General features: G+C 44.2%; 1 protein-coding gene across 1 annotated transcript in view; it reads right to left on the bottom strand.

The window, feature by feature from the left end:
• Positions 1–25,000, bottom strand: part of LOC142951501 (SRC kinase signaling inhibitor 1-like) — a 45,161-nt gene that overhangs the window by 13,906 nt on the left and 6,255 nt on the right. Inside the window, exons 2-6 of the mRNA XM_076093083.1 lie at positions 22,706–22,732; positions 10,257–10,458; positions 8,150–8,279; positions 6,226–6,397; positions 1–941 (exon numbers count right to left, since the gene is read on the bottom strand). The exon at positions 1–941 is cut by the window's left edge and continues 30 nt beyond it. Of these exons, the coding sequence (XP_075949198.1) occupies positions 1–941; positions 6,226–6,397; positions 8,150–8,279; positions 10,257–10,458; positions 22,706–22,732 (1,472 nt within the window). The remainder of the gene's footprint in view (positions 942–6,225; positions 6,398–8,149; positions 8,280–10,256; positions 10,459–22,705; positions 22,733–25,000) is intronic.

Below are 25,000 nucleotides of genomic sequence, written 5' to 3'. Positions count from 1 at the left end.
GATCCGAAGCCTCCGGGTCCGCCCCCCTCCCCTCCGGGCCCGGCCATTAGGCAGAGCTGCTCCGAGGTGAGGCCCAACCCCGGGCTCTGGCCCCGGGCTTTGGGACTGTCCCCGAACACAGAGGAGGTCACGGAGTCCCTTCTCAAACTCTGCCTCCCCGGGGAGCCCCGACCGGGCATGGTGCCCGCGTAGGACTCCCTCATGTCGGGGATCTTCTGCGGGGAGGACGGCGGAGGAACCCGCAGCCCCATGGCCAACATGGACGCAGCGTAGGCGTCGTTGCAAAGCGGTCCTCCCGGTCTGTAGAGAGCACCGCTTTCCATCAGCTCTCCTTGTAAAGCGGCCGCTGTATAGGAGGTGAGGGAACGCATCGATCCAGCACCTCCTCCTCCTCCTCCTCCTCCGCCTCCTCCCCCTCCTCCACGGCGATATAAGGAGCCATAGGGGTCAGCTCTGGCTGGTAGAGGAGAGTGAGGACCTCCTGCGAGACTCAGCCGACTTGTGTCCGGGCCCAGAGAGTAGGGGTCCGCGTAGATCCCACGTTCGTCCCCCCGCAGCAGCACCATGCTCCTGGATCCCCCCACCTCGTCGTCGGGCTTCACGTCCCGGCGCTCCAGGATGGCGCTGGAGGAGGCGCAGAAGGCCTGCTGGGCATGATGGGGCTGGTGGAGCTGCTGCTGCTGCTGCTGCTGCTGCTGCTGCTGGTGGTGGGGGGAGGAGTGGTGGGACTGGGAGTGCGGCTGCTGGTGGGGGTGCGGCAGGGAGTGGGTGTGGTGGGGGGGCCCGGCGTAGGAGGAGGGCCTGCCGCCGCTGTAGAGGAGGCGGGCGCGGGACGGCGAGCCCTGAGGGGAGGCGGAGGAAGACGAATGCTGGGAAGACATGTGAGGGTTGCTGAGGCGGCGGTTTGGTGAAGAGTCCTGAGGAGCGTACACCATCTCCCTCTGTGAGCAAACAACAACAACAACAACAACAACAACAACCCACCTGTTTAAATCCTCTTTTACACTGGGATTCTAGTCATGTCATGTTATTGTTTGTGTCGCTTTTACTGTACTTTTAGACTTTTAGTGAAAGAATTTAATAAACTCGTTTATCCTAAATGATTCCTCTCATTACTTCTAAATTCTGTAGAAGGACAGACGTTTATTGATGACACTGATCATCAAAAGATCATTTATAAACATGAGAACATGGAGTTTTGCAACACTTATGATTTTGGTCCGTTACAGCCAAGAATTTTGGCGGCAATAAATCAAACTAAATTGCTCTTCCAGCTCCTGTTTATCTAGAGAACAACGAGATAACACATCATCCCCACACACACACACACACACACAATCACACACACACCTGTGAGGGCACATAAGTTAACAGGAAGTGTAATTAACTGGAGCGTTTTCGAGCGGCTAAGTGTCCACAGCGGGTTTGCATGTAAATAGTTTTACAAAACAAGCAACATGAGGTGCAAACACAGACTCTGTTTAACGATGTGATTGCACGACTGATGATGTGATTAAGTCAAATTATATTCATTTAGAATTTGTTGAAGACACATTAGTAGCGTGCCAGTGTTTAAGCCTGATGTGAATGGATTATTGGGATTTAATCTATTCTTCCATTCATCTCTTCTTTTTCTATATATAATATAGAATCGGCTTTGTTATTTACATTTACACATTTCTTTATACAGCCCAAAGTCACAAACTCAGGACAGCAAACGACAACCTTCGTCCTATTCTGCCCTCATTTCAGATCAGGAAAGAAAATCCCCACACATCCCTTTAACAGGGAATAAATGAAAGAAACCTCTTAGGACGGATCCCTCTCCCTGATATTAGTGATATTACCATTGAAAACTTAAAGGAGACATATCCTGCTCATTTTCAGGTTTATACTTGTGTTTTGGGTTTCTACTAGAACAAGTTTACATTGTTTAATGTAAAAAAACACCTTATTTTTCTCATACTGTCTGTGTGAATATACCTGCAATCACCCTCTGTCTGAAACACTCCGTTTTAGCGCCTGTCTCTTTAAGAGCCCCCCTCCCTACAGAGCCCAGTCTGCTCTGATTGGCTTGCGTGAAAAAGTACGAGGCACCTTTTCAAAGGTAGTTCTCAAAACGTGGGTGGAGATACTCATAGGGGTGGGTGGTATAGAGATGTGAAGCTCCGCCCCCTTTGGGTGACCACCATGGGACCTTATTTCTAAAAAGAATAACATGTACGAGCCTGCATTGATTGGCTTGTTGAATCACATGTTTTCTGATCCAAACAGCCGATAACAAACTGACTGGGTTGTCTTATTTGACAGTTTGTGGGTTGGTATATAATAATATATGTGCATAAGCACTGAACAAGTGAATTCTTTTATGAGATGTCACCTTTAAAAAGAAACGGCCGAGCGACTAGTCAGTTAAAAAAACGAATAAATGTTGCAACGAGCCAGTGCCGTTCACTGTAACATGTTACAGCAACTCATAGATTGACGGGAAAGACTCCAAATTGCCCCCTTAAGTGCGTTTTAAGTTGCACTCGATAGCTTATTGACGGAGCTGAGCGTGAAGGGTTTGTCTTTTGGCATTAATCTTAAAAACGTCAAAGAGAAAGGATGAAACAAAGCGGAGCAGAACGGAGAGAGTGTTGGTAGGAACCGGCCGAGAGTGATAGTTACAGCCGGGGTGACACAAAAGAAGACAACACTGTAATGGCTCCTGGAGACCATGCAAATTGAAAAACCAATATTTCCACATAATAACCCTTAGGCCTCTCACAGCAGCGCCCCGGAACGGCCTCGCGGCAAAACTAATGACTCCGGTGCAGTCGCAAGACGTCGCAGGTACGGCACCCCCGAAAGGTTCGTAACCGGACTTTTTCTCCCGCCGAGTAAAACATCTGCCAAATCAATCTCATCGTTAACCACAGACTGTCCTCCAGACCCGGGACAGACTGCAGTAGTCCTGTTCTCTGTGGGCTGCAATCAGGGAATAATCTTGGCTCTTGCTGGCTGGGGTTCAATAAGCTCTCACACACACACACACACACACACACACACACACACACACACACACACACACACACACACACACACACACACACACACACACACACTTAAAAACTCAAGGTAAGCCTGTTTTTTTTTGGATACGGCTGTAAAACGCCAGAAAAGGTTTCAGAGCTGCAAGCTTTAGACGACGACGAGCTCACGTTAGACATCTGACCTCTACAACATTGACGGGCAGCTGTGCATCATGCGAATCTGCAAGCAGAGAAGCAATCACACTCACGAGCATGTGAACAAAAGGCTTCGGGGTGTTTGATTGACGGCAACAACAACAAAAAACGCGTCAAAAATGCCCCCGCTGTCGAAAAAACGCTCGCTTCATCTCCACTGCTTAGCATGCAAATTCATTTGTTATGCACTGCATATGTCTGCTGCTTCTCTGTAATGTCATTTTTTTTCCAGTTTCTAATTTATCGTATTCTATAAAAGCAGCATTCTCTCTGAAATTTTTAAATTACAGCTTTCTCATTTGCATAATCACGCTGTAATTAGACGGCGACTGAATGCGAGCGCTTGTTCAGAGGAACACTAACACTGCAGGACCGGGTGACATCAGCCGCTGGTTGATTTTGCTCCAGCTGTAACCGAACGCACAGAGCATCGGTTATCATGCTAATCAGGCTGATGCCACATTTCATTTGCCAGCACGCCGACTGATGAATTAAGATAAAAACCCTGTTGTGGCTCATCAATAAGAGCTCAGCTACTGAACAGGAGGGATGTCACAGGTATGAAGAGGCTTTCACACCTGTAGTTGGGTTCATTTAGTCCGAACCAGGGGGGGTTCTGGTCCGGTTCCTGTTCACACTGACAAGAAGTTCTACAGACTGACGGGTAACTCGTCATCCTGCATCATCAGGACCGACGTGGGGAAACCAAACTCACTTAAATGCTTCTGGTAAATATCTACATTCTTTGATTAATGACTGATTAAAAAGCATTATTAGTATTTCTAGACGAGATGTTAACGGAAGAGACGGGACTGACAAGAGCCCGTTTAACGCTCCAGATGACTGGTGTGAACATGCATGAGGAGTATTACTGTGGGATCGCTGTCACACACTTTTAAATGCAGTAATGAACCGTCAAAGTACACCGAGTCAGATACAAGTACAGCAGCTGTTGACCGGTTCATCTGCCCTCTCTTAGGCGACTAATCGGTAAGATGTCTTTCGTCTAACAGATGATTTTTTATGCATTTTTCATGCTGAATGACTTATTTACTAGAAACGTGCGGCACATTTCTGGTAAACGAAAGATTTGAAGTGGTGCTTTTTTGTGATACTTTTTGGAGAATCAACTAATCGATTAGTCGACTGAGACTTTCTGGATGACGTGCTCATGAACATGGCCTTAAGTACAGACCTATACGACCACTTCATGAACAGATGTAAAGAAGTTCAGCCTTTTAAATCCTGCTGAAATCAGCGGTCTATATATCAGCTCCTACATCTCAAAACACTGCTGCTACACGCTACAGCTAGCGCCGTGAACTACCACAGCTCTGTATGTGTATGAAACACAACAATCAAACTCAGTCCTCAGATGAACTGGACCTCAGTATATCATCTTATAATTTACAGTCAGCCGGCAAACAGCCCACTCAGCGCCGGTGACGTGAAGGACTTGGTGCCGGTCCAGGTACAGCAGTGCGGGAGTAAGACAGGTCACATGACTCCCTCTCAGAGAGTGGACGGGACTAACTTATGCAAACTAGCGTTTGTAAAGACATGAGGAAATCATATCAGTGATAAGTGGGGGCGATATCAGCGCGGGGGTGAAATAAGAACAGAAAACTATGTTTTAGGAGAGTCACGGAGCGTTTTCTTCGTGGGATGATTTGGCTGCTGTCTGCCAGAAAGAGACAATGTTTGTCTCGCTTCCTAATTAATGAGTCAGAAACCAGCTGCACTGGGAATTAATTGGCAACGAAGGAAAAGGTGACTGTGACTAAAGCAGGAGCATTTTCCCTGCATCGCGTTAGACGTCGGTAATGATGAAAACGTCGTCCCTCTGTCCTCTTAAGCCGGGCTCAGAGTGCAGGAGTTCTTAAGTCCTGACTGATTTTTTAATTGGGTTGCATCACACACATACGAGGAGAATCAGATGTTCCTCTCTCAAATCTCAAACATACACACACAACAGGACTCAAAACTAATTGCGCATCACACACACTACAGGGTATTAAGATGAATGTGCCAGAGGAAGCAACGCACCCCACGTGATGCCGTTGGGCCATAACACTAAAGCAGAAGGCTAAGTGTCGAGTCTGGATGAGACGATGTCTGGGGAGACGTCTATTCTTCAGCGAGAACTGGAGGTGAGATTTTAATGCGTGTCAACGGTAGAATGCTGTCTCACGTCTGTCTCCTTGTAGCCGACTTGTCTCTCTCTCGACGTAATAATAACCGATATCATCAAGATTCTGCCAAATATCAAACAAGTGTGAAATCATCGGGGCGGCCCAAGAGGTAACTTCCAGTTCTAACGAGTCAAAGCTTCATGTCTTTAACCTGCAGTCTCTCTAGTGTCCACCAGGGGGCGACTCCTCTGGTTGTATAGAAGTCTATGAGAAAATGACTCTACTTCTCTCTTGATTTATTACCTCAGTAAACATTGTAAACATGAGTTTATGGTCTCAATCTCTAGTTTCAAGTCTTCTTCAATACAGCATGATGTTCATTTAGTACATTACGGTCCATTTAGAGTCAAACAGACCATAAAGCAGGGGATGCTTTAGGGCGGGGCTACACGGTGATGGACAGGTCTCTACCAGAGCGTCTCTACGTCACTTCTCGCTGGTTGCAAAAATCCAAGATGCCGACAGCCAAATGACAGAACTCGAGGCTTCAAAACATCAGTCCTCAAACCAATGGGTGACGTCACGACGACTACGTCCACTTACAGTCTGTTGTCCCGATGGGGCTGTGAACGGTTCTCAAGGTTTAAAACTGGATCTATAAACCCCTCATACTACCAGACAATCTGGGCCGAACGTACCGACCGAGGTCCTGGACCGGATTTCTTCTCCGATTGTCTGGAGGGTGAATCGGGGTATATTCCACCAAAAACACTCGGCTTTGGCGACAGTTAACGGACTTTTCTACATCATTGATAGAAACAAAAAAAACATATTTGCACCCACACAGAGATGCAAACTCTTACCCGCAGGTCTCCGTTAGCCAGGTGTGGGTGTTGGTGTCCGGGGTAGGTGCCATAGATGGGCTCTTTGCAGTAAATCTTGATTACGCAGCGGTCCTGAACGTCCCGCGGGTCCTCCAGCTCGTAGAAGACGTTACGAGTCTCGTCTTTGATCAGCAGCGCTGTGTTTGGAGACCTGGACATCAATAATCATCAAAACACAATATCAAACACTGATGAATAGCCCATTCAAAAGACAATCTCAGCAGCTGTTACCCGCTAATAATAAGTGAAGTACAGTGGAGGAGGGGGAACCGAGGGTCTTTGAACTGAATGAGGCGCCGTAATGAGAGAATCAACTGGACGCGGCTTCATATTGAATTCATCAAAAGAGCAATTTGAGTTCACAGAGTCCTGCTGACAACCGTAACGTGAGTTCATACGTATCAACCAGCAGCTTCAGAGCACATCATCTATAATTAAACACCTTGATGAAAACACCTATTGATTTTTTTACCCATTTGTTGTCCTGTATACAAACCTGTTGGTGATTATTACTGTACCATTAGCTCCGACTTCAACTGAAATTCATTTCTAGTAAGAAACTGACGGTGTTTCTTTGACCCGGCTGCTCCCTGCATGAGAACGATTGTATTGATCCTCCACCGCTTTTCTTTTAAATGTTCTTTATACGTCCCTTAAAAGTAACTTCTGTTGTTATGCCCCCAAACCTGTGGAAGTCACTGCCTCTGGATAAGAGAATGACAAGAAATTAAAGACCTTTTTAATCTGGCTTTTAATATGGAGTAATGTTAGAGCTTTAGCTTTAAGTTTCAAAGTGTTTCTTTTATTTTATTGATTATTATTTACAGATTTTTTGGTTTTATTGTTGTAAGTTTTAGTCTTGTTAAAGTCCTATTTGTTGTTGTTTCTTTTTTGAATTATTATTAAAAGCACTTGAGGCTGCATGAAAGCTGCTGTATGAATAAAAGTTAGAGTTTGGAGTAATACGGGCCGACGTACGGGGAAACTGCCGATGACTCAGCTGGTGTTGAAATGACACGGACAAAATAGCAACGTCTACGGAGAGAATCAGTGCTAACGCTAGCATGCTAAGCTAACTAACTTACACAAAGGGAGAGACAGAATACATCAGAATACATCAGAATACATCTATACTTATATCTCACACGATATGCAGTTAAAAGATCCCTAAACACCATCTCTCCTTGTCTAATGATACTTAGCTCGTAACTAGACGGTTTTATGTCGTATAATATACAACGTAGAGGATCCCATATAACATACAATGATCTGTAACATACAATGATCAATAATGAGACATTTTTAATCTCATCTCTCCATAGAAGTCCTTTCTTTTCTGTTTAAGTGACTGGAGCTCGGCCCTGTACTGTGTTTAGTATGTTTGTGTGGTGGTGTCGGACCCGAGGAAGAACAGCTGCTGCTCGCTCTACAGCTAATGGTTGATCCAAATAAATGAAAATAAAAACAAAGACCAACATTCGTAGGATTCACATAGCTATAAAAATCTCCGGTTAGTAACAAAACACAGGAAACGCCCACCTGAAGGCTCGCAGCTTAAGACGCCGTCTCCACAAATATGTCAAAAAAATGTTTTATCCTCACTTAAAACATGTCAAAATGTGTGCAATAGATATTTCCTCACACAAGCAATGAGGAGAATTCAGGTGTCGGCTTTGACTATAAAGATGAGATTCTATGGCTTTATGGATTAGTTTCTGTTTGTTTCGTCCTTTCCTGCTTTCATTCTCCTGTTTACAAAAGTTATTATTTCTATAAGTGTGTCTGAGAATGAGCTCACCTTGTGATTGATTTGATAAACTCAGAAATCAATGAGCACATAGACAGTTCAATAACCTACGCAACACACACTTTGATTTAGTTATTAAACGTAACCCCGGCGTACCTGAGCATGGCCATGGTGAGCCTCTGGGGGAACATGTGCACGATGAGGGCCCTCAGCGTGTCCAGGCTGGTCAGCTCGTGGGTCAGGTGAACCCGGCGAGTCTCCTCCCCGAGCTGGAGGAACAAGATCCCTGCATTTATGGATGGGGAGGAGCAATGAGGGAGATCCACGATGGTTGAAGGAGGAAGGGATGGAAATAGAGAGTGGAGGGACAATGTTCACCTCAAAATATTAGTTGTTCTTTTTAAGCCCACTGAGAGTGTAAGGAGTCAACTAAACACCCAGTTAATCTTGAACACGACCTCCGAACATATTCAAACTAACCCGGACACTCCGCTCCGTCTTTCCAGGTGCTCATGCGGAATTCATAGATTACATACGTAACCCTCGTATTAATGTTGCTGCCTAATGGCTCACGTTTTACTCACTACCACTACTTTTTATTCTAACTTATTCGACTCTTGGTTGCAGTCCCTCAAACTCTTGATCTTTTCAAACTAAAGTCAATGCTTTATACAAACCTGACACTTGATTTCAGTATTTAATTTAAACGGATGGAGCCGAGGAATGTGAAGATTCTTCGATAAAAACAGATAAACAGGTACCAATGCAACAAACACTGTAGACTGGGATCATAATCAACTGACAGCACAAAAAAGGAGACTATACATTCGATCTGACCTAAAATCTCTAACTCAATAAAGCGAACGAATAGTCGGAAATAAGGATCTAAACTTTGACTCTTCAGCATTTAGAATGAAATCATGAAACGCTTCTTGTTACTTCTGCTAAACAACGTTGTTCCTGAAGTAGCTTCATTCTCCTCAGAAGCATCAGAAGCATCACACCTAAGACAACAAATAAAGTCCCATGAAACAACACTTAATTATCATCCTCATATTAGCTGGAAGCTGCAACAGCAACGTGAACAGTGTTGGTTCTCACCAGCGTGTGAAGTAGTGTGAAGAGTAGAAAGAGAAAACCGTTGTTCCTTTGTAACACTTGTTACTTTCTAAGAAGAAGCTTTTTCTCACCTAGAAGTTGCATTAAACCAGCATATTATTACCAAAGCTTCAATATTCTGCCGGTCGTTTGAGAGCTGTTTTAGAAATGATTGCATTTTGTCCCACCTTTTCTAACGCCTGTAAACGCATCACCTGAGAGACACGTTATTAAGCCGTTAATCAAAGATGACGCGCAGCTCGGCGAGATCATTTGGAAACATTACGCAGCTCTGTTTGTATTCAGCGTTCATATAGACTCAAGTCTGTGACTTCACTCTCAGAGGGCTGAACCAGACGAACACTTGATGCTTCTGTGTAAGAGAGCGCCGCTGTAAAGTCACAGCTAATGCGTCTTGTCCAAAGCATCAAAGGAGATTAATAGTTTACATGCACGGACACGTCCTGCGTGTGATTGGCTCTGAGCTGAAGGCTTGATCGACTTTTACTTTCAATCACGATTTAAGCTTCAAACGCTCGTTAGGCTCCTTCTCAGTCAATTAGGTGACAAATGTCGAGGATTTCTTCGTCAATTAGTGGTTTTTATGCTTTTTTCATGCTGAATGACTAATTCCTCAGAAACGTATGAGCACATCTCTGGTGAACACGAGATTCAAAACGATGCTTTTGTGCGACTCTTTGTGGAGAAACTCCATTAAATCAACTAGTCGAGGAACTTCTCGTATTATTGTTCCGCATTTCGTGTCGCACTGATTGTAAAAATAATCAAAGAGTTTATTCGATTATCGTCTTGTCTTTAATAATAGAAGAGGTCAAATAGTTCCCAGTGATTATAAAAATAGTATTTTTTCTTGAAAAGCCCGTCGCTCCTACAGTTACAGTGGGGCGGCTAAATGCTATGCTAACTAAGAAGACTCACTTTTTTCTCATGGCTTTTACTGAACTGATGGAATGTTGTTTTCTCTATTTTGATGATTTTATCTCAATCTCAATGACTTTTATGGTGTTTTTAATACAAACACGAGAACGAGAGAATACGAGGAGTTTAAGAGACTGTAGCTGGTGAAACAGATGAACCCGTGTGTGTCATCGCGGTCACAGTGTAGCACAGAGTGAAGGCCTTTTCTTAAAGACAGCATTCTGACCTGGCGCCCGCAGCTTGGCCTGGCTGGACGAGCGGGCCAGCGGCAGGCTCTGGCGGAGCCGGTTCATCCGGTTGAAGCCGATCGGCATATCGGACTCCGACATGGTCCCCAGATTTTCCGCCGACGCGAAGGAAACCCTGCTGGCCTGGTCGGCGAGAGCCGGCTGTGTCGGGCTGAGTCGAGTCACACGAGGTGTGCGAGTCTGCAAGACACGAGATAAGAAGTTAGTAGAGGGGGGGCAACAGAGATAAAGACAGATGAAGCATCTTATTCTGCTGTGGCGGCAGATGCAGTCATCAAAGAGTTAAGATGAGAAACTGTAGAACGCACAGACACAAGCAGACAAAATGGCCTCTGGGAAACCAAACAGTGGCAGAAAAAAAGACAAAATAAACAGTTTAGCTCAGACAGAGAGCCGGCAACAAAGAGGAAGCTGCAGATAACATTAGAGCCCCTCAGACCAGAGCAGCAGCCAGGTTAGACGAACCAAACATCCCGCCCAGAAGAGTCTACTGCTTAATTAAGAATGCTTCAATTAGAGAGGGGAGGTGTGCAGAAAGGTGCTTCTAAAGATAAAATAAATGTTATTCTGCAGACAAAAGAAGTGAGCAAACGCGATGCTCTGTGACGCTAATGACCGCAGCCTCCCTCCCTAATCCAGATTACCAGACATATTCCACCTGTCCAATCCGAGCCGCCGTGGGAGCCCACATTGTGCAGGACCTCTCATTACAGCGTCGACCGGGAGCCGCTGCAGCAGGTTCGGCTCCTAATGAATCCTCACTGACGAGATATTTCCCCGGCCCACAGAATACGGTAATGAGCTCCCACAGTGCCGCGTGAAGCCGACTGCGACCGCTTCACGCATCTGCGCTCTTTGCTCGCTCCTCACGAGCGGCGACGACAAGCTGAGTGTGTGTGTGTGTGTGTGCGTGTATCTAGGAAATCGATGTCAAAAGACGTGAAGGATGAAATGCACATGCAGCAAACATACAAATCTGTTGCACCACATGATCTCCTGGGGCTTGGCTTCTCTCTACATGAAGCACATCTAACAGCCCCGGACAGATCATGTGTGCTGCCTCTCGTGTGTTTTGCAGATTTACGGTCTCGGAGTTCGTCTCGTCAGCCAGACGGCGTGCGGCGTCTGGCTGACGAGCTGCCGAGGAGAAGAGAGAAACGCAGCAAACGGGGGAATTATAAAGTTTGTGTTTAGTGAAGTGTGCATTACAAAGAGAGAGCAGACAGAGGTTAGCAATGGAGCGCGGCGGAGTTTATATGCACGGGGGGGGGGGGGGGGCCGGAAGAAGGAGAATAACAAACAGAAGAGAGAGAAAGTCCTTCCAGAACTCGATTCGATTTTCTCTTCGATTTGCTGCAGAGGAACTTTTCTTCAGGTGGAAAGAAAGAAAGCAAGCTCGGCTAACGCTGGTGTTTTATTTCCCACAGTAACAGTCAATAAAACCCAAACAGGACGTCTCAGTGGACCCCCCTCCCTCCCACTCGACTCGGTTGTCATATTTAAGTGGCTTCTGTTGCAGTGATGAGTTATGACAGGAAATAGATGGTAGATGAGAATCAGAGGCTTGACAACCCTCCTGATCTTCCCTGGAGACTTCGGGTTTTATTTCCCTCTCCCGATTGTTTCCTCCTCATCTCACAACACTCCTGTATTTCTGCAGATTTATGGGAAACTTAAACAGCTTTTTTTCCTTTTTGTTATCACAACCTGTTTCTGGCTCTTCAGCATCTTTGAGCCCAACTGTCTCTAACCTTACAACAACACAGCTATAACAAATGGGGTTTTTTGGCGGCAGAGATCTGCTCGTGTTTAGGAGGCAACCTCCAGTTCTGAAAAGTGAAGTCAAAGCTTCATGTGTTAAAGCTGCATTCTCTCTAGTGTCCACCAGGGGGCGACTCCTCTGGTTGTATAGAAGTCTATGAGAAAATGACTCTACTTCTCTCTTGATTTATTACCTCAGTAAACATTGTAAACATGAGTTTATGGTCTCAATCTCTAGTTTCAAGTCTTCTTCAATACAGCATGATGTTCATTTAGTACATTATGGTCCATTTAGAGTCAAACAGACCATAAAGCAGGGGATGCTTTAGGGCGGGGCTACACAGTGATTGACAGGTCTCTACCACGGTGTTGTCCAGTCTGGGAGTTGTCATTGTTTTTGCTTTATAACTTCATGAAAGTTAGTCGTAACCTTCTGGTCGCCTAAAAATTCGGTTGGACTCCACCAAGGTGGAGACAACCGAATACCAAGATGGCGTCGGACAAAATGCCAAACTCGAGGCTTCAAAACAGCAGTCACAAACCGACTTCTGATATACAGTCTCTGCTCGTCGCCTAAAGTCGGGCTTCGCTCAACGCAGTGAAAAGCATCTGTGGCACAAAGTAAGAAACTGCTGCGCATCACGGCGTTGTTTGACTCCGATATATTTAGGCCACATAACGGACGGCACAAAGGTCTCTGACGTTGAACCAGCTGCTGCAAAATGTGTATTAAAACGTCCGTCTCCTCTGAGATGTGAAAGCACACACAGTCAGACAGAAATGTCCGTTTGTATTTTTCTTGCATGAGCGACTCCATGAATTTCATGAGGCCAGAACAAGTCGTGCAAATGTATTATAATCACTGAAGGAAGACGATGAAAAGAGGTGTTTAATTCAACTTGTTCCACCTTCCTGTCCGACGGTGATCCAGTCAAGAACTAAACTGGCACGTTTCCATTAATGAGCTTTTATGTAGACGACGTTCTCGAGTCTATTTGTCACATTTTTCTGACAAACGTCTTGTTCTATGTTTTACAGCAGGAGAACCTGAAGTGTGGTTTCATGCTTTTATTATAATACGCCTTTGATCTCACTAAATCACCACAATGTGACACCAAACCAAGACGCTGTTTAGTCGCAACATTGTTCTTCGATGACGACTTCCACGTAAAATATCCTGAAATAAGCGTTACATTTTAAAAAGAGTGAATCAGAGAGCTAAACGTTGTATTTTATGAGCGTAGTTTGATAGAATTAAGTCAACTCTACTCGTCATTTAGCTGTATTTGTCTTCCCTCCATAACAATTAGTACCATTAAGAAACAGCTGGCTTCATACCAGCCGTGTTCCACCACAAACACAGTGAACGGTGAACGGTGAGCGGTGAACGCTCTATAATCCGCTCTGCAGCAACAACCTTGAGCCAACCAAGCTGCTCTCGGTGGTTCCTGATGTGAGTCTGAGAGAAACGTTACTCACGAGGACGTTACTACTCTACTATCAGGTGAGCTTTGTGAGTGCTGCAAACATCTGGCTGAGCTTCATGAGCGAGTGTCAGCGGCTGGAGTACGGACACATTATGTGGAGGGTTGGCGAGTCTGAGATGAGAATGATTGATTGATCAATAGCTACATTTCGGGGGGGGGGGGGTCTCTAACATCATGAGACCCCTGTTTGCCACCGGGTATTTTGCACACTGCTCATAGTGCTATATTTAGAAATAAACTGTGGAGCACTAGCTACATTAAAGACATTCCCTCAAGGTATTCCTAAGATATTGAGTTACTCTGGCCTCTGCTTCCCTCATAAGTTCAGAAGCAAAAATATTTGAATTTGCAATTATTATTAATATTAATTTTACACGTAGAGTCGGGTCTGCAGAGGCCCAAACAAGATGGAAGTCAACAAAACATAAGTCAAAGTAATCAACAGAATGAATCAATAATGACAATCAGTAAGAGTTGCAGCTCTAACCACAAACAGGGTGATATTAAAAACACTATTAGGTTAGTTATGAGAAACATTAAAATGTGATTCAGCTCTGAACCCAGCAGACAGCAGCCGCTTCAGAAGAGACGCTGCACATTAAATACTTTAAGTGCAGTTGACCCTTACCTCTACTTCCAGCATGTTAAGCGTGAAAAGAGCCTCTTCGTTTAGTCTTCAGAGCTTCATTAGCTCCTCTCCTTGACTCTGATGTAAGAACTCTTTACAGAGGATTATCAGCCCTCTCTATTGCTGGTGAACCTGTTCATCCTCTGCTGAGTGTTAGAAAGCACAGGCTGGCTGGTCAGAGACAGATTTCCCACCAGCTAACACACTGGGTGTTGATTGATGAGGCAGCTGTGCACAGCTGTAACGTGCCCCCCCCAACAAACATCTACCACGCCCCCGAAACTCAGATTTCACGGGCATTACTGCTGCGGACCGAGACATTCCTTTCCAGTGAGACTGATAACTGTGAGAGCTTCTGAATCGGTCAACAGATGCACCGAGCTAGCGGGACTCCGTGTCCATCGTCCACAGATGGATTATGAGATAGCGAGGCCCTGGACACACACATGCAAGACACTCTTACAGTAGCAAGACACACAGGCCTGATAGTTGTTCAGCCTCTTTTTGTTGTTGTTGTTTTGTGAGTCTTAGTAGTCATTATGCATCTTTTTGTGATTCTGTCATTCAGTGTCTCTTCGTAGTCATTCAGTGTCTCTTCGTAGTCTTTCAGTTTGTCTTTGTAGTCGTTTGGCTTTTCTTTGAGGAAATTTCGTTTCTCTTCTGTCATTTTGTGTCTCTTCATAGTCGTTTTGTGTCCTTGTGATCATTTTGCATCTCTTCCTGGTTGGTACGCGTCTCTTTGACTGACATTTTCCAGACTTTGACTGATGAAGGCCAGAGGGGCCCCTGATACTTTGGGCCCCTGAGCACTGTGCCCAGTAGGTTTTAGTTCAGTAATCAAACCATAGTCATGTCGTATGAATCGTCATTTACAATGCATCTATTCCTGACAGAGCACACGTCTTTACAACAATAGCCTGAGGGAGGAGAGGCATACATGACACGTTCACTTTATCCACAGTGCTGATCCGTTTCCCACAGAGTAGCCAGAGGTTAATTGTGTTGCTCAAGGGCACTTGTTTCCAAGTGAGAGGAAGCCAACCTCTTGTTCACTTCCCTGCCCGGGTATTCCCTGCTGAACTCCGGTTTGATCTGAGTTTTCAGACTTTGTGCGATGATTGGAGTCTGGGTTTGATCTTGACGTCTCCAGAGAGGACGTGTGTCACCTCCTGACTTGTCCTCTATTATAAAGTAAACACCCTTCTGCAGGAGTAGAGGAAGTAATCACACCTTTCACTGAAGTAAAGTAGCAATACTTCTGTGTACTGATTGTAATGATAGCGTTCACATAAACCGTTATTTATTCTTTTAGGAGTCTAAAATACGTCCACAGCAGAACATTACTTTGGTCCCGAGTCTGTTTCTCCAAACTCGTACAACAACACTTCAAAACATCTGAACTATCCCTTTACTGCAAACATATTAAGTTATTTTCCTCCACCGCTCCTGCGAGCCACACAGTCATCCAACTCTGCAGTTTAATACGCCATTCTCTCCCGTTTCGTCTCTACATCACTTCAGATATTATTATACGGAGAGATAATCGTCTTTCACGTATAAATCTAGAGGGAACTTCTCATCCCGTTATTGCTTTCCACCAGCTTTTAATAATGTGCCGTCTGCTGAGCAAACCTTGCAGTCTTGGCAGATGGCAGTGAAGTGTCAATAAGTGATTCTGGCCACGTGCCTCGGCGCCGCGCCAGTCGGGGAAACGCTGCAGCGGTCGGACTCCTTAAGCCTTTTAGCGTTTGTGAGAAACACTCCGGCTATTCTGCGAGTCAGATTGGGGAATAGCGATTTTCCACCGAGCTTCATATCAACAGCAAGACAGCACCGGGGCAACAAAAGCATCCGTCTGAATGGGTTAGAGCTGAGCTAGCTCGCTGGGACATGTATGGAAGTCTGGGGACGCCTCTCTGTACAGAAAACGCTCCGTCTCGTTGTGAACGCCAGACTTTAGAGGCACAGAGGAGCCTCCCTGAGGTGACAAATCCTTTAAAGCTTGTTTTCTGGTGGATGTTTGCAGACGACTCTGTTCGTTATCTTCCATCTTGTTAAAGACTAAAGAATCAAATTGGTAAAATATCTATTTTTGTACAGAACTGTTTGGAAAGTCACTGAAAATCTATGACAAAAAGCTGATAATTCTCAAGCTTCTGAGGCTATTATTGGAATACTTGGTTGATACCAAAAATATCTAGCATGATTGTATGATCCTTCAAACATACATCTGCCGTGACTCCTACCTGGCCGGAGATGTTCTGGGTTTTTTCGTCACAAAAAGACCAAAACCAGAACTTAGTCCATTTCTTGTCTGTGACACTGGTCCCTACTCAAGACGTATGTCTTTAAAAATGCATCCCAGAATATATAATTGCTGACAAGAAGTCAGCAAGAGAGGCTAACTGTCCTTCTCTTTCTGAATAAACAACACATAGTAAAAGGTATGGACACAGTGTGAGACCGTGGTGGGTGGACCTCAGACCCTCTGGGGAGGTCTGCTGACCCGGAATGACATTTTGTACAATTTAAAATGAAATGCACCAATCTAGAGCATTATGACAACAAAGGTAAGAGGAAAGATCTATGGTTTTCTCTTGAAAACAATTAATGTTATCATAAACACATTGGTTGTATGGATTTGAATGGTCCCACCCACAAAGCGTGGTAAACAAGAGATGGTCCGTGTTTTAAGACGGGTCGGGAGGATTGTCGACATCGGCGCAGACACACTGAGGACAGTCTGAACCGGTCGACAGTCGCGCCGGGAGTGTAAAAAATTCTCGGTTCATTCTGAAGAAGCCTCGGCGGTCCAACCGAGACTGTGGCGGCTGCTTAGTTGATGGGAAACACTGAGAGGCAGCTTATAAAACAAGAGGAAGGAAGCAATGTGGCCGACCCACCTTGTATAAACACGTCAGTAACACACCCAGAAGATGACAACAGGTCTCCTACGTTGTCTCACTGCACCACTAAAGACGGTTTAAACAACTCTATCCCAAAACATTCGAACGGTAATAACATATGCACAACAGCCGCAGCGCTGTCGTCATTTACATTATTCCAACACATAAAGCCAGGCGGATTGGTAATATATATGCTAATGAGGTATTTATGTGTGGTATTATAGAACGTTCTGGAGACGAAACAATGATACTTCTTCTAAATGAACTATTTCCTCCGAGGTTCTGCTCTAACAAGCAGAAGAAAAATTAGCTTCTCGATAATCAAGTCAGAAATGAAGGTGGTTGATGAGAAACTGGAATACTGGATCAGTAGGATCCCTTTCCCTCCACACGAGGACGGATGGAGAAGACAACGGGCCGAGAGACGAGAGCACAAGAGACGCCAAACGGGAGCCGTTAATATTTGTAAAAGTGAAGCTGGGTGCATTGAAAAGGAGAGAATTATGCAGCGCTCGGCTCCATTGTGTTCCCGACAGCAGGCTGCTGTTTGAATCCATGTTCACCAGACACTGCTCTGTGTCATGCATGAACATGTGTGCATGAACATGTGTGCATGAACATGTGTGCATATCCATGTGTGCATGAACATGTGTGCATGAACATGTGTGCATGTATGTGTGCATGTCCATGTGTGCATGTCCATGTGTGCATGAACATGTGTGCATGAACATGTGTGCATGTATGTGTGCATGAACATGTGTGCATGTATGTGTGCATGTCCATGTGTGCATGTCCATGTGTGCATGTCCATGTGTGCATGAACATGTGTGCATGTATGTGTGCATGAACATGTGTGCATGTATGTGTGCATGTCCATGTGTGCATGTCCATGTGTGCATGAACATGTGTGCATGTATGTGTGCATGTCCATGTGTGCATGAACATGTGTGCATGTATGTGTGCATGTCCATGTGTGCATGAACATGTGTGCATGTATGTGTGCATGAACATGTGTGCATGAACATGTGTGCATGTATGTGTGCATGTCCATGTGTGTGGCTGCATCAAATATAACATGTCTTGCTAATGTTATATAATATGATGTGTTTCCTACAGTGGGAGTATGTTTGTGTGTGTGCGCTTAGTGAGCTGGCAAACCACTGAAACATCAAAGGGGACCAGTGGGGGACTATTAAACACACACACACCCTCTCACACACACACACACACAGCGGGGGCACTGCTGCAGGGGTTTGTGTTGCATCGGAGGAGACGAGACACCCCCGACTCCCCCGGAGGAGAGGGGAGCGATAACCAATCCAATGAGCTGCCGACCGGCAACAAATAGGGGGAGAAAACGATGTGTTCATGTGTTCATCATGAGCTAAGAAAGACGAGAGAAACGTACCGAGTGAGGAGAAGAACACACGGCACACAGAATGGAAAGATTATGAGAACGGTGGCGTGACAGGGGGAAGGCTTACATGTATCCAGAATACACATTATAGTCAGATAAATACTGTTAGTACTGTTAAGCGATCGTCTCTGCCTCAACCTGAGACGCCGAGAGGAGAGGTGGGATTCATAGTTACTCGTGTGTGGAGTCACAGTCCTCTGTAGCTCCACGTCAGGCTGCAGTCTGAGCCCGCCCACTCTTTAGCCGTCCAATCAAAATGTGAAGCATTTGATTGGAATCCTTTTTGCAACTGTAAACCGCTGAAATATTCAGTTTCAGTGTGAAATGCGTCAGAGTACAGACGCTAAAGATGCTCGAACCAACAATTAATTCTGGTTCATAACTCGATACTTCACGACTCTCGGCATCAAACCCATAAGACGCCAAAAAGAGGCTCTGTAATTTCCTAAAACAGCTGATCACTGTAGTTTTTATCAAACAGGAGTTCATGTGTTGGGACTATTTTCAGCCGGGGAAGAATACACAATTTGCTTTTGAAAACTATTCATATAGGGAAGCTTTTAAAAGGATTTGTGCTTTTATGTGTTTATTTGAAATGTATTAGTGTTATCAGACATTTTTATTTGGGTGGTTCTTTCTTGAAGCACTTTTATAAATGAACTACAGTGTGTGTGTGTGTGTGTGTGTGTGTGTGTGTGTGTGTGAGAGTGTGTGTGTGTGTGTGTTACAGGAACAACAGTGAGCCTCACTGATGTGTTTTTAATGGAGCTCAACGGCTCAGAGGAAGAAGAGATATCAGGCTTTGATACATTCTATACTTCATTGTTGTTTTGGTGTTTGCATGGGATTCATGGACAATAACAAAAACACAGAATATCAGCCATGTTCTCTTTGACACATTTATATTTTATTCAATTCTAAAGCAGCCACTTTTCCATTGTTCCATTTCAGAAGTGTTGATATTCGCTGGATCAGCGATAGGTCTGCAGAGAGCCTTTCAGAGCATCACTTGGTGGTGTAAGTGCGGTGCGCTGCAGTAAGTGCTTCGGTTAGCGTGTGCGTAGCAGCACGATCTCCCAGCGGCTACATCGTGAGAGGTCAGAAGGCTCCGTTCAATCAGCATAATGTATTCAGGTGAGTCTCAGGTGGAGCTAATAATGCATTACAGCCTTTAGTTGCTCTCAACAGTCTGGCATTAGTTTGTCAAGATGAGAAGGAAACACTGACGTTTGAATTTGAGTTTGAATTCACACACGTTTGGTTTCATCTTACGAACCAGTTAAAATCTTTACTTTAGAATCCCCAAATCACTAAAACTGATATTTTCTAATTTACCTCTCAAGTCATCTCCCAGTGTCCACGGCTTTCATAGTTCTGGCTTTAGTTTGAGATTTCTACCTCAATGAAGGTGAATTTAGAAATCTGGTTCTATTTGCATATTTTTAAATGTGTTGCATTAACAAAGCTGTAGAAACGGAAAAAAAATGTTTTTACATTCGTTTAAAAAGAGATGAAGCATTTTTTCTTTGCAGAATAAATTGTGACATTTAACTCACATGACTGATCAGCTGTTTCTGCTGTCAGTGTCTTCTTGGATATTATCTTAACGTGTGAATGCTCGTCTTCGCCTCCGGACAGAATCAAACATGTCCGACACCAGCTGACATGAAAAATTCAAACTTGCAAAAGTGTAACAAATTCCTGAAGACCTCCATGTTTCCATCGGTTGGATGGTCGAGGCTTCTTGTTTTGTTTCCGCGTCACAGCCTCTACTTCTTCTTCTACTTACTGTTTACTGGCAGATTACAGCCATGAAAAGCCTTTAGCGCCACCTTCAGCCCAAACTAAACCGTAGCAGAGTTTATTCCCTCCAAACCAGTTTAAAGAACACGCTGCTACATTTCAAAAGTTTGCAGTAAATCGCTTGACAATCACATAGAAACATGTCTGTTTACGCCGAATAATCCTCAAAATAACCCTTTCTGAGGGACTATTTCTTCGGTAGAGAAGCTAGGCGTATTAATCCAAACCTTAGTGGCTGATTCTGGTGGCACGTTACGACTCAATTATCTTGATAAGATATTTTTAGAATCAAAAACGGTTTATTGCCACGTATGTTTGCACACACAAGGAATGTGGCTCTATGAGTACTGTGTGACAATAAACACAGTGTGCATTTATAAAAGAGATCATTAAGGAATAAAAATATGAAAATTGACAGTAAAACATGATAAACAAAGAATCTAATTAAGAGTGAGTTAAAACAAGTCTGATATTAAAGAGTCGAGTGTTTATTTAAGTGAAGAGTGGAGCAGGGATGTGTAAATGTATGATGTCCCTTTAGAGCTCTCTAGACTTTGATCACATGGAAGAATCTTTGACTACTGTGTGTTTGTTGTTCCAATAAACTGGTCCACAGTTTACATTCTCACCGTTAATAAGCTTCCTTTCAATGACTGAGCACATGTTTTTTCCAGGATTGTTGAGGCCGAGTTCATAAGTTCACAGTCCTGGTGTGAACTCACTCTATAACTTATCTTTGCATTAATATTTCCACGTGATGGGAGTCGAGTTCCCCAGTTTTGGGAACTCAAAGCCAGTTTGAAGTGCTTCAGCTGCAGCTACAGATTATTAAGAGAGAGAGCATGAAGCGACTGACGACCGCTAATGGCTCCATTTCCAGATCTGCTTGTGCATTTCACATTTCACACTATTTACATCCCAAGCTTGCCAGTGCTTGGTAAAAAATAATGACTCCAACTGAAAATGAGGTTTCATTTTGATGGTGTGGGCACATTTTCAGAGGCAACGGAGAGGTTCAGAAATCCTGGAGGCAAACCGTGTGTTTGTAACAGCGTGGGCTTAAATTTGGCTCAGGCGATAACTAATCCCATCTCTCATATTTCCTGTCACTAGGTAAACTCTTTAATACAGTACAGATTACACTTTCACAGCCGTCTCCAGCTCTACATTTGGGACCGCTCAGAAGCTCTCCGCCTCCTGCTAATCAAGTAAAAGCCCAGGTGTAAACTGACCCGAGGCCTGGAAGCAGGCAAACCTGCAAGTGAGTGAATCGATGATGTCAGATGATCTTTTATGTTGTAATATCAATCTATCTGGTTTTAACTCAAAACCACAAATGTTAAACTCACGGTGGCGCTAGAGGAAACGTCAGATCATTACCAAAGTCATTAGGATTCATCCTCTGGGGACCATGAATGTCTGGACAAAATTTCATGACAATCAATCAAGTAGATTTTGAGATATTTTACAGGAGGTGGGAGAACTTTGACCTGCTGGTGGCGCTAAAGGATATGTCAGATAAGTACAGAAGTCATTAGGCTTCCTCCAATGGGGACCACGAATATATCTGTTTCGTGGAAATCCATTCGGTTGGCAGTCGCCATCTTGTTTTTTTGCAATCAGAAGTGACACGAGAGGGCGGAGCTGAGTACAAACACGGACAACTTCCAGACTGGACAACGCCGTGGTAGCGACCTGTCAATCACTGTGTAGCCCCACCCTAAAGCATCCCCTGCTTTATGGTCTGTTTGACTCTAAATGGACCATAATGTACTAAATGAACATCATGCTGTATTGAAGAAGACTTGAAACTAGAGATTGAGACCCTAAACTCATGTTTACAATGTTTACTGAGGTAATAAATCAAGAGAGAAGTAGAGTCATTTTCTCATAGACTTCTATACAACCAGAGGAGTCGCCCCCTGGTGGACACTAGAGAGAATGCAGGTTTAAAGCACAAACACCGAATCTTTTAATCCAGCCTACAATGCTCTGAACAGCAGTCAAAGAGCACAACACCGAACCTATTTGAATCAATATTACCTTCACTCTAACCTCAGACAGAGAATCAGCAGAAATCAGAACTCAACCAACTGTTTTTCCGGATAAACTGGACCACACATCGTACTTCACACAGAAGGATTCAGTCTATCCTTCAATTCACAACACAGCACTTATGAGCCACCAATCAATCTCCATTGGAAGTAAAGAATTCAGTTTACTTGCTGAGACAGAAATTTCCCAGCAAGAGAGAGTTAAACACAAAAGTGTGCGCCGACATGTGACCGACACTGAATACAACGGAGAAAAAAGGCAAGGCAAGCAGGCATGCAAAGACACAATGAGAAGTTATCCTATTAAGAGACAAATCCACACAGAGGGACAGATTTACGCTGAAACACAAACACACAGTATTGGCACTGACCTTGAAGCTCCAGTAGTTTGGTTGTTGCTAAGGGGGGAGAAAAACAAAGAGTGAAGGAGACAGAAAAGGGACAGGGAGGGTGAAAGAGGAGGGAAAAGGGAGCCAGTGTGAGACATTTTCTCATGTGTTAAGCTGCAGAACACCAACACCATAAAACATCACCGGCTGGGTAGAACCAGAGAAAATGCTTCGTCACTCAGCTCCAATGTGGAGACATGTACGAGACACCACAAAGAGCGACTAAAGAAGGTTAAAATGGTTCATTATTTCTATGCAGCGAGTGCGGTACGGCCCAAAATGTCTTCACCGCTTTGCTGTAAAAAGGACCACAAGTCGCAGTGAAGCAAACAAACCAATAAATTGCCTTTTTATTTTTATTTTTTCATACATTAGGCTTGGTGAGAAAATGATGGGCTAATTATTGTGATGATAGCCAGATTAACTTGCGTTGTCCTTCACTGCCATCATAATAGGACTTTAATTGCTTGTAATTGCTTCTCAGCAATTAATCAAATGTTTACAGTGACTTCACACACGCTAATGATGGAGCTCCTGAATTCCACCCCTCGCTCTCTCCCGAGCTGCAGAGTTGTCTGGCGTGGACCCAGGAGCTGGATTAAAGCGATGCACACACTGGATTAAGGAGCTGCCATTTACACTTTGTCTGGGAGGAGGCCAACGTTCAGGTCAACGTCCTCCTGATTGTTTTAGACACAGCCGCCGAGGCTGCATGCGTCCTTGACATTCAGTTGATGCATAAGAATTATATATGCAAACACTGTGCACTTCTGTTCTTTTTGTATCATGGCTGAAGAAAGTTTCTCTCAATATGTACAGTCACTCACTCTCCGGGGCCGCAAGTGTTACGGAGAGGACGGCTAGCTAACTAGTTAGCTAGTTAGCTAGTTAGCTAGTCTCAGCATGCTCTCCTGGCGGCGAGTTGGCTCTTCTAGCGTCGCCAATTGACGCAAATGGATTGTTAGACCCAGCGCTAGCACACTGTTGGGCTCATTTTCTGTAACCAGTGTAGCATGACAATATGGTGGAATTAGCATGGTAGCTAGCTAGCTAACTAGCCAGCCGCTAAATTAGTAAAAATGTAACAACTTCATGCCGAGGAAAAAAATGTATTAAAGCACATTGCAAACAACAAACCAGTGGCAACTTTGTTTGGATCATTTTCTGGAACCAGTGTAGCATGAAAGCATAGCGCAATAAGCAAGCTAGCTAAGTAGCCAGCCGTCCGCTAGTTATCTTGCTAATTCCACCATGCTTTAATGCTACACTGGTTACAGAAAGTAAGCCCAACAGCCGGCCATGTCTTCATCTCTAATAGCCTGTTAGCAACATTTCTCTAATAGTTAATAGTAGATAGTAGAGAAAATAGAAGCATATTTGTGTTTGGACAGTTGAGAGAAAGAAGTTCTTCAACTACTTTGATTTTGGGGACGATTACAGAAGCTCAACTGCATAATTACAAAGAAGCGTCTGACGCCGACTCATCACATAAACACAGAATAATTCAAATTTCTATGGATAATATTTAATATATAATAGTGTCAACAACAATCCCTGTGCTATACCTCTGTACTGTACGAGCAAATTATATATTTTTACAGTTTAAATACATATTGTTCCTTGTTGAACATGTAAAACACATTTCAAGTCAAAGTCAACAAATCAACAAATAACTGTTGTAAAACAAACGATTTGCAACAATTTTACCGCCACTGCATTAATTTAAACACAAATTAAAGCACAGATGAGTGAATGTTGTCTGTGAGTCTAGATTGCATCACATATGTTGTGAATAAAGAGGAATTCCCTCAGTAATTAATCTCCTGTGTAGGTGGAACATAACTCATGTTTGAGCAGCTGTTCTGGGAGCTTCCTGGATCCCCAAATATTTCCTCTCAGCTGCAACTTTTAAAATCCATCTCACTTCATTTTGAAAATGGGAGTTGAAGGACGGAAGAAAAGAGGGTTTGTGAAAGAACGTGGGCTGCCGTGACCCAGATTTCAGAGCTCCGTGTGGTTCGTCCGCCGACCAAAACAGCGAAATCATACCTGATCGGAAGCCACTGAGCTTATTTAACCCAATACTTAAAGTCTACCTGGACAGGTTCTGCTTCCTAAATGATGTTGTTCAGCCTTTCTGTCTTTAAGTAACATGTTGTTAAGTGTCTAACTTCCATTTAGAGAATCTGTTTGACTCAGGTGACCACATGGAGAACATGCAGTAGATGAAAAATATGAGAAATGATGTATAAGTATTCAGCCTGAACAAAGTTTGGA

This window comes from Anarhichas minor, unplaced genomic scaffold (assembly GCF_050575085.1).
Source record: "Anarhichas minor isolate MPS153535 unplaced genomic scaffold, ASM5057508v1 ptg000017l, whole genome shotgun sequence".
In the NCBI taxonomy this organism is placed as follows: domain Eukaryota; kingdom Metazoa; phylum Chordata; class Actinopteri; order Perciformes; family Anarhichadidae; genus Anarhichas; species Anarhichas minor.
Note: the sequence above shows the minus strand (reverse complement) of the source record. Positions and strands in the feature narration are given on the sequence as shown.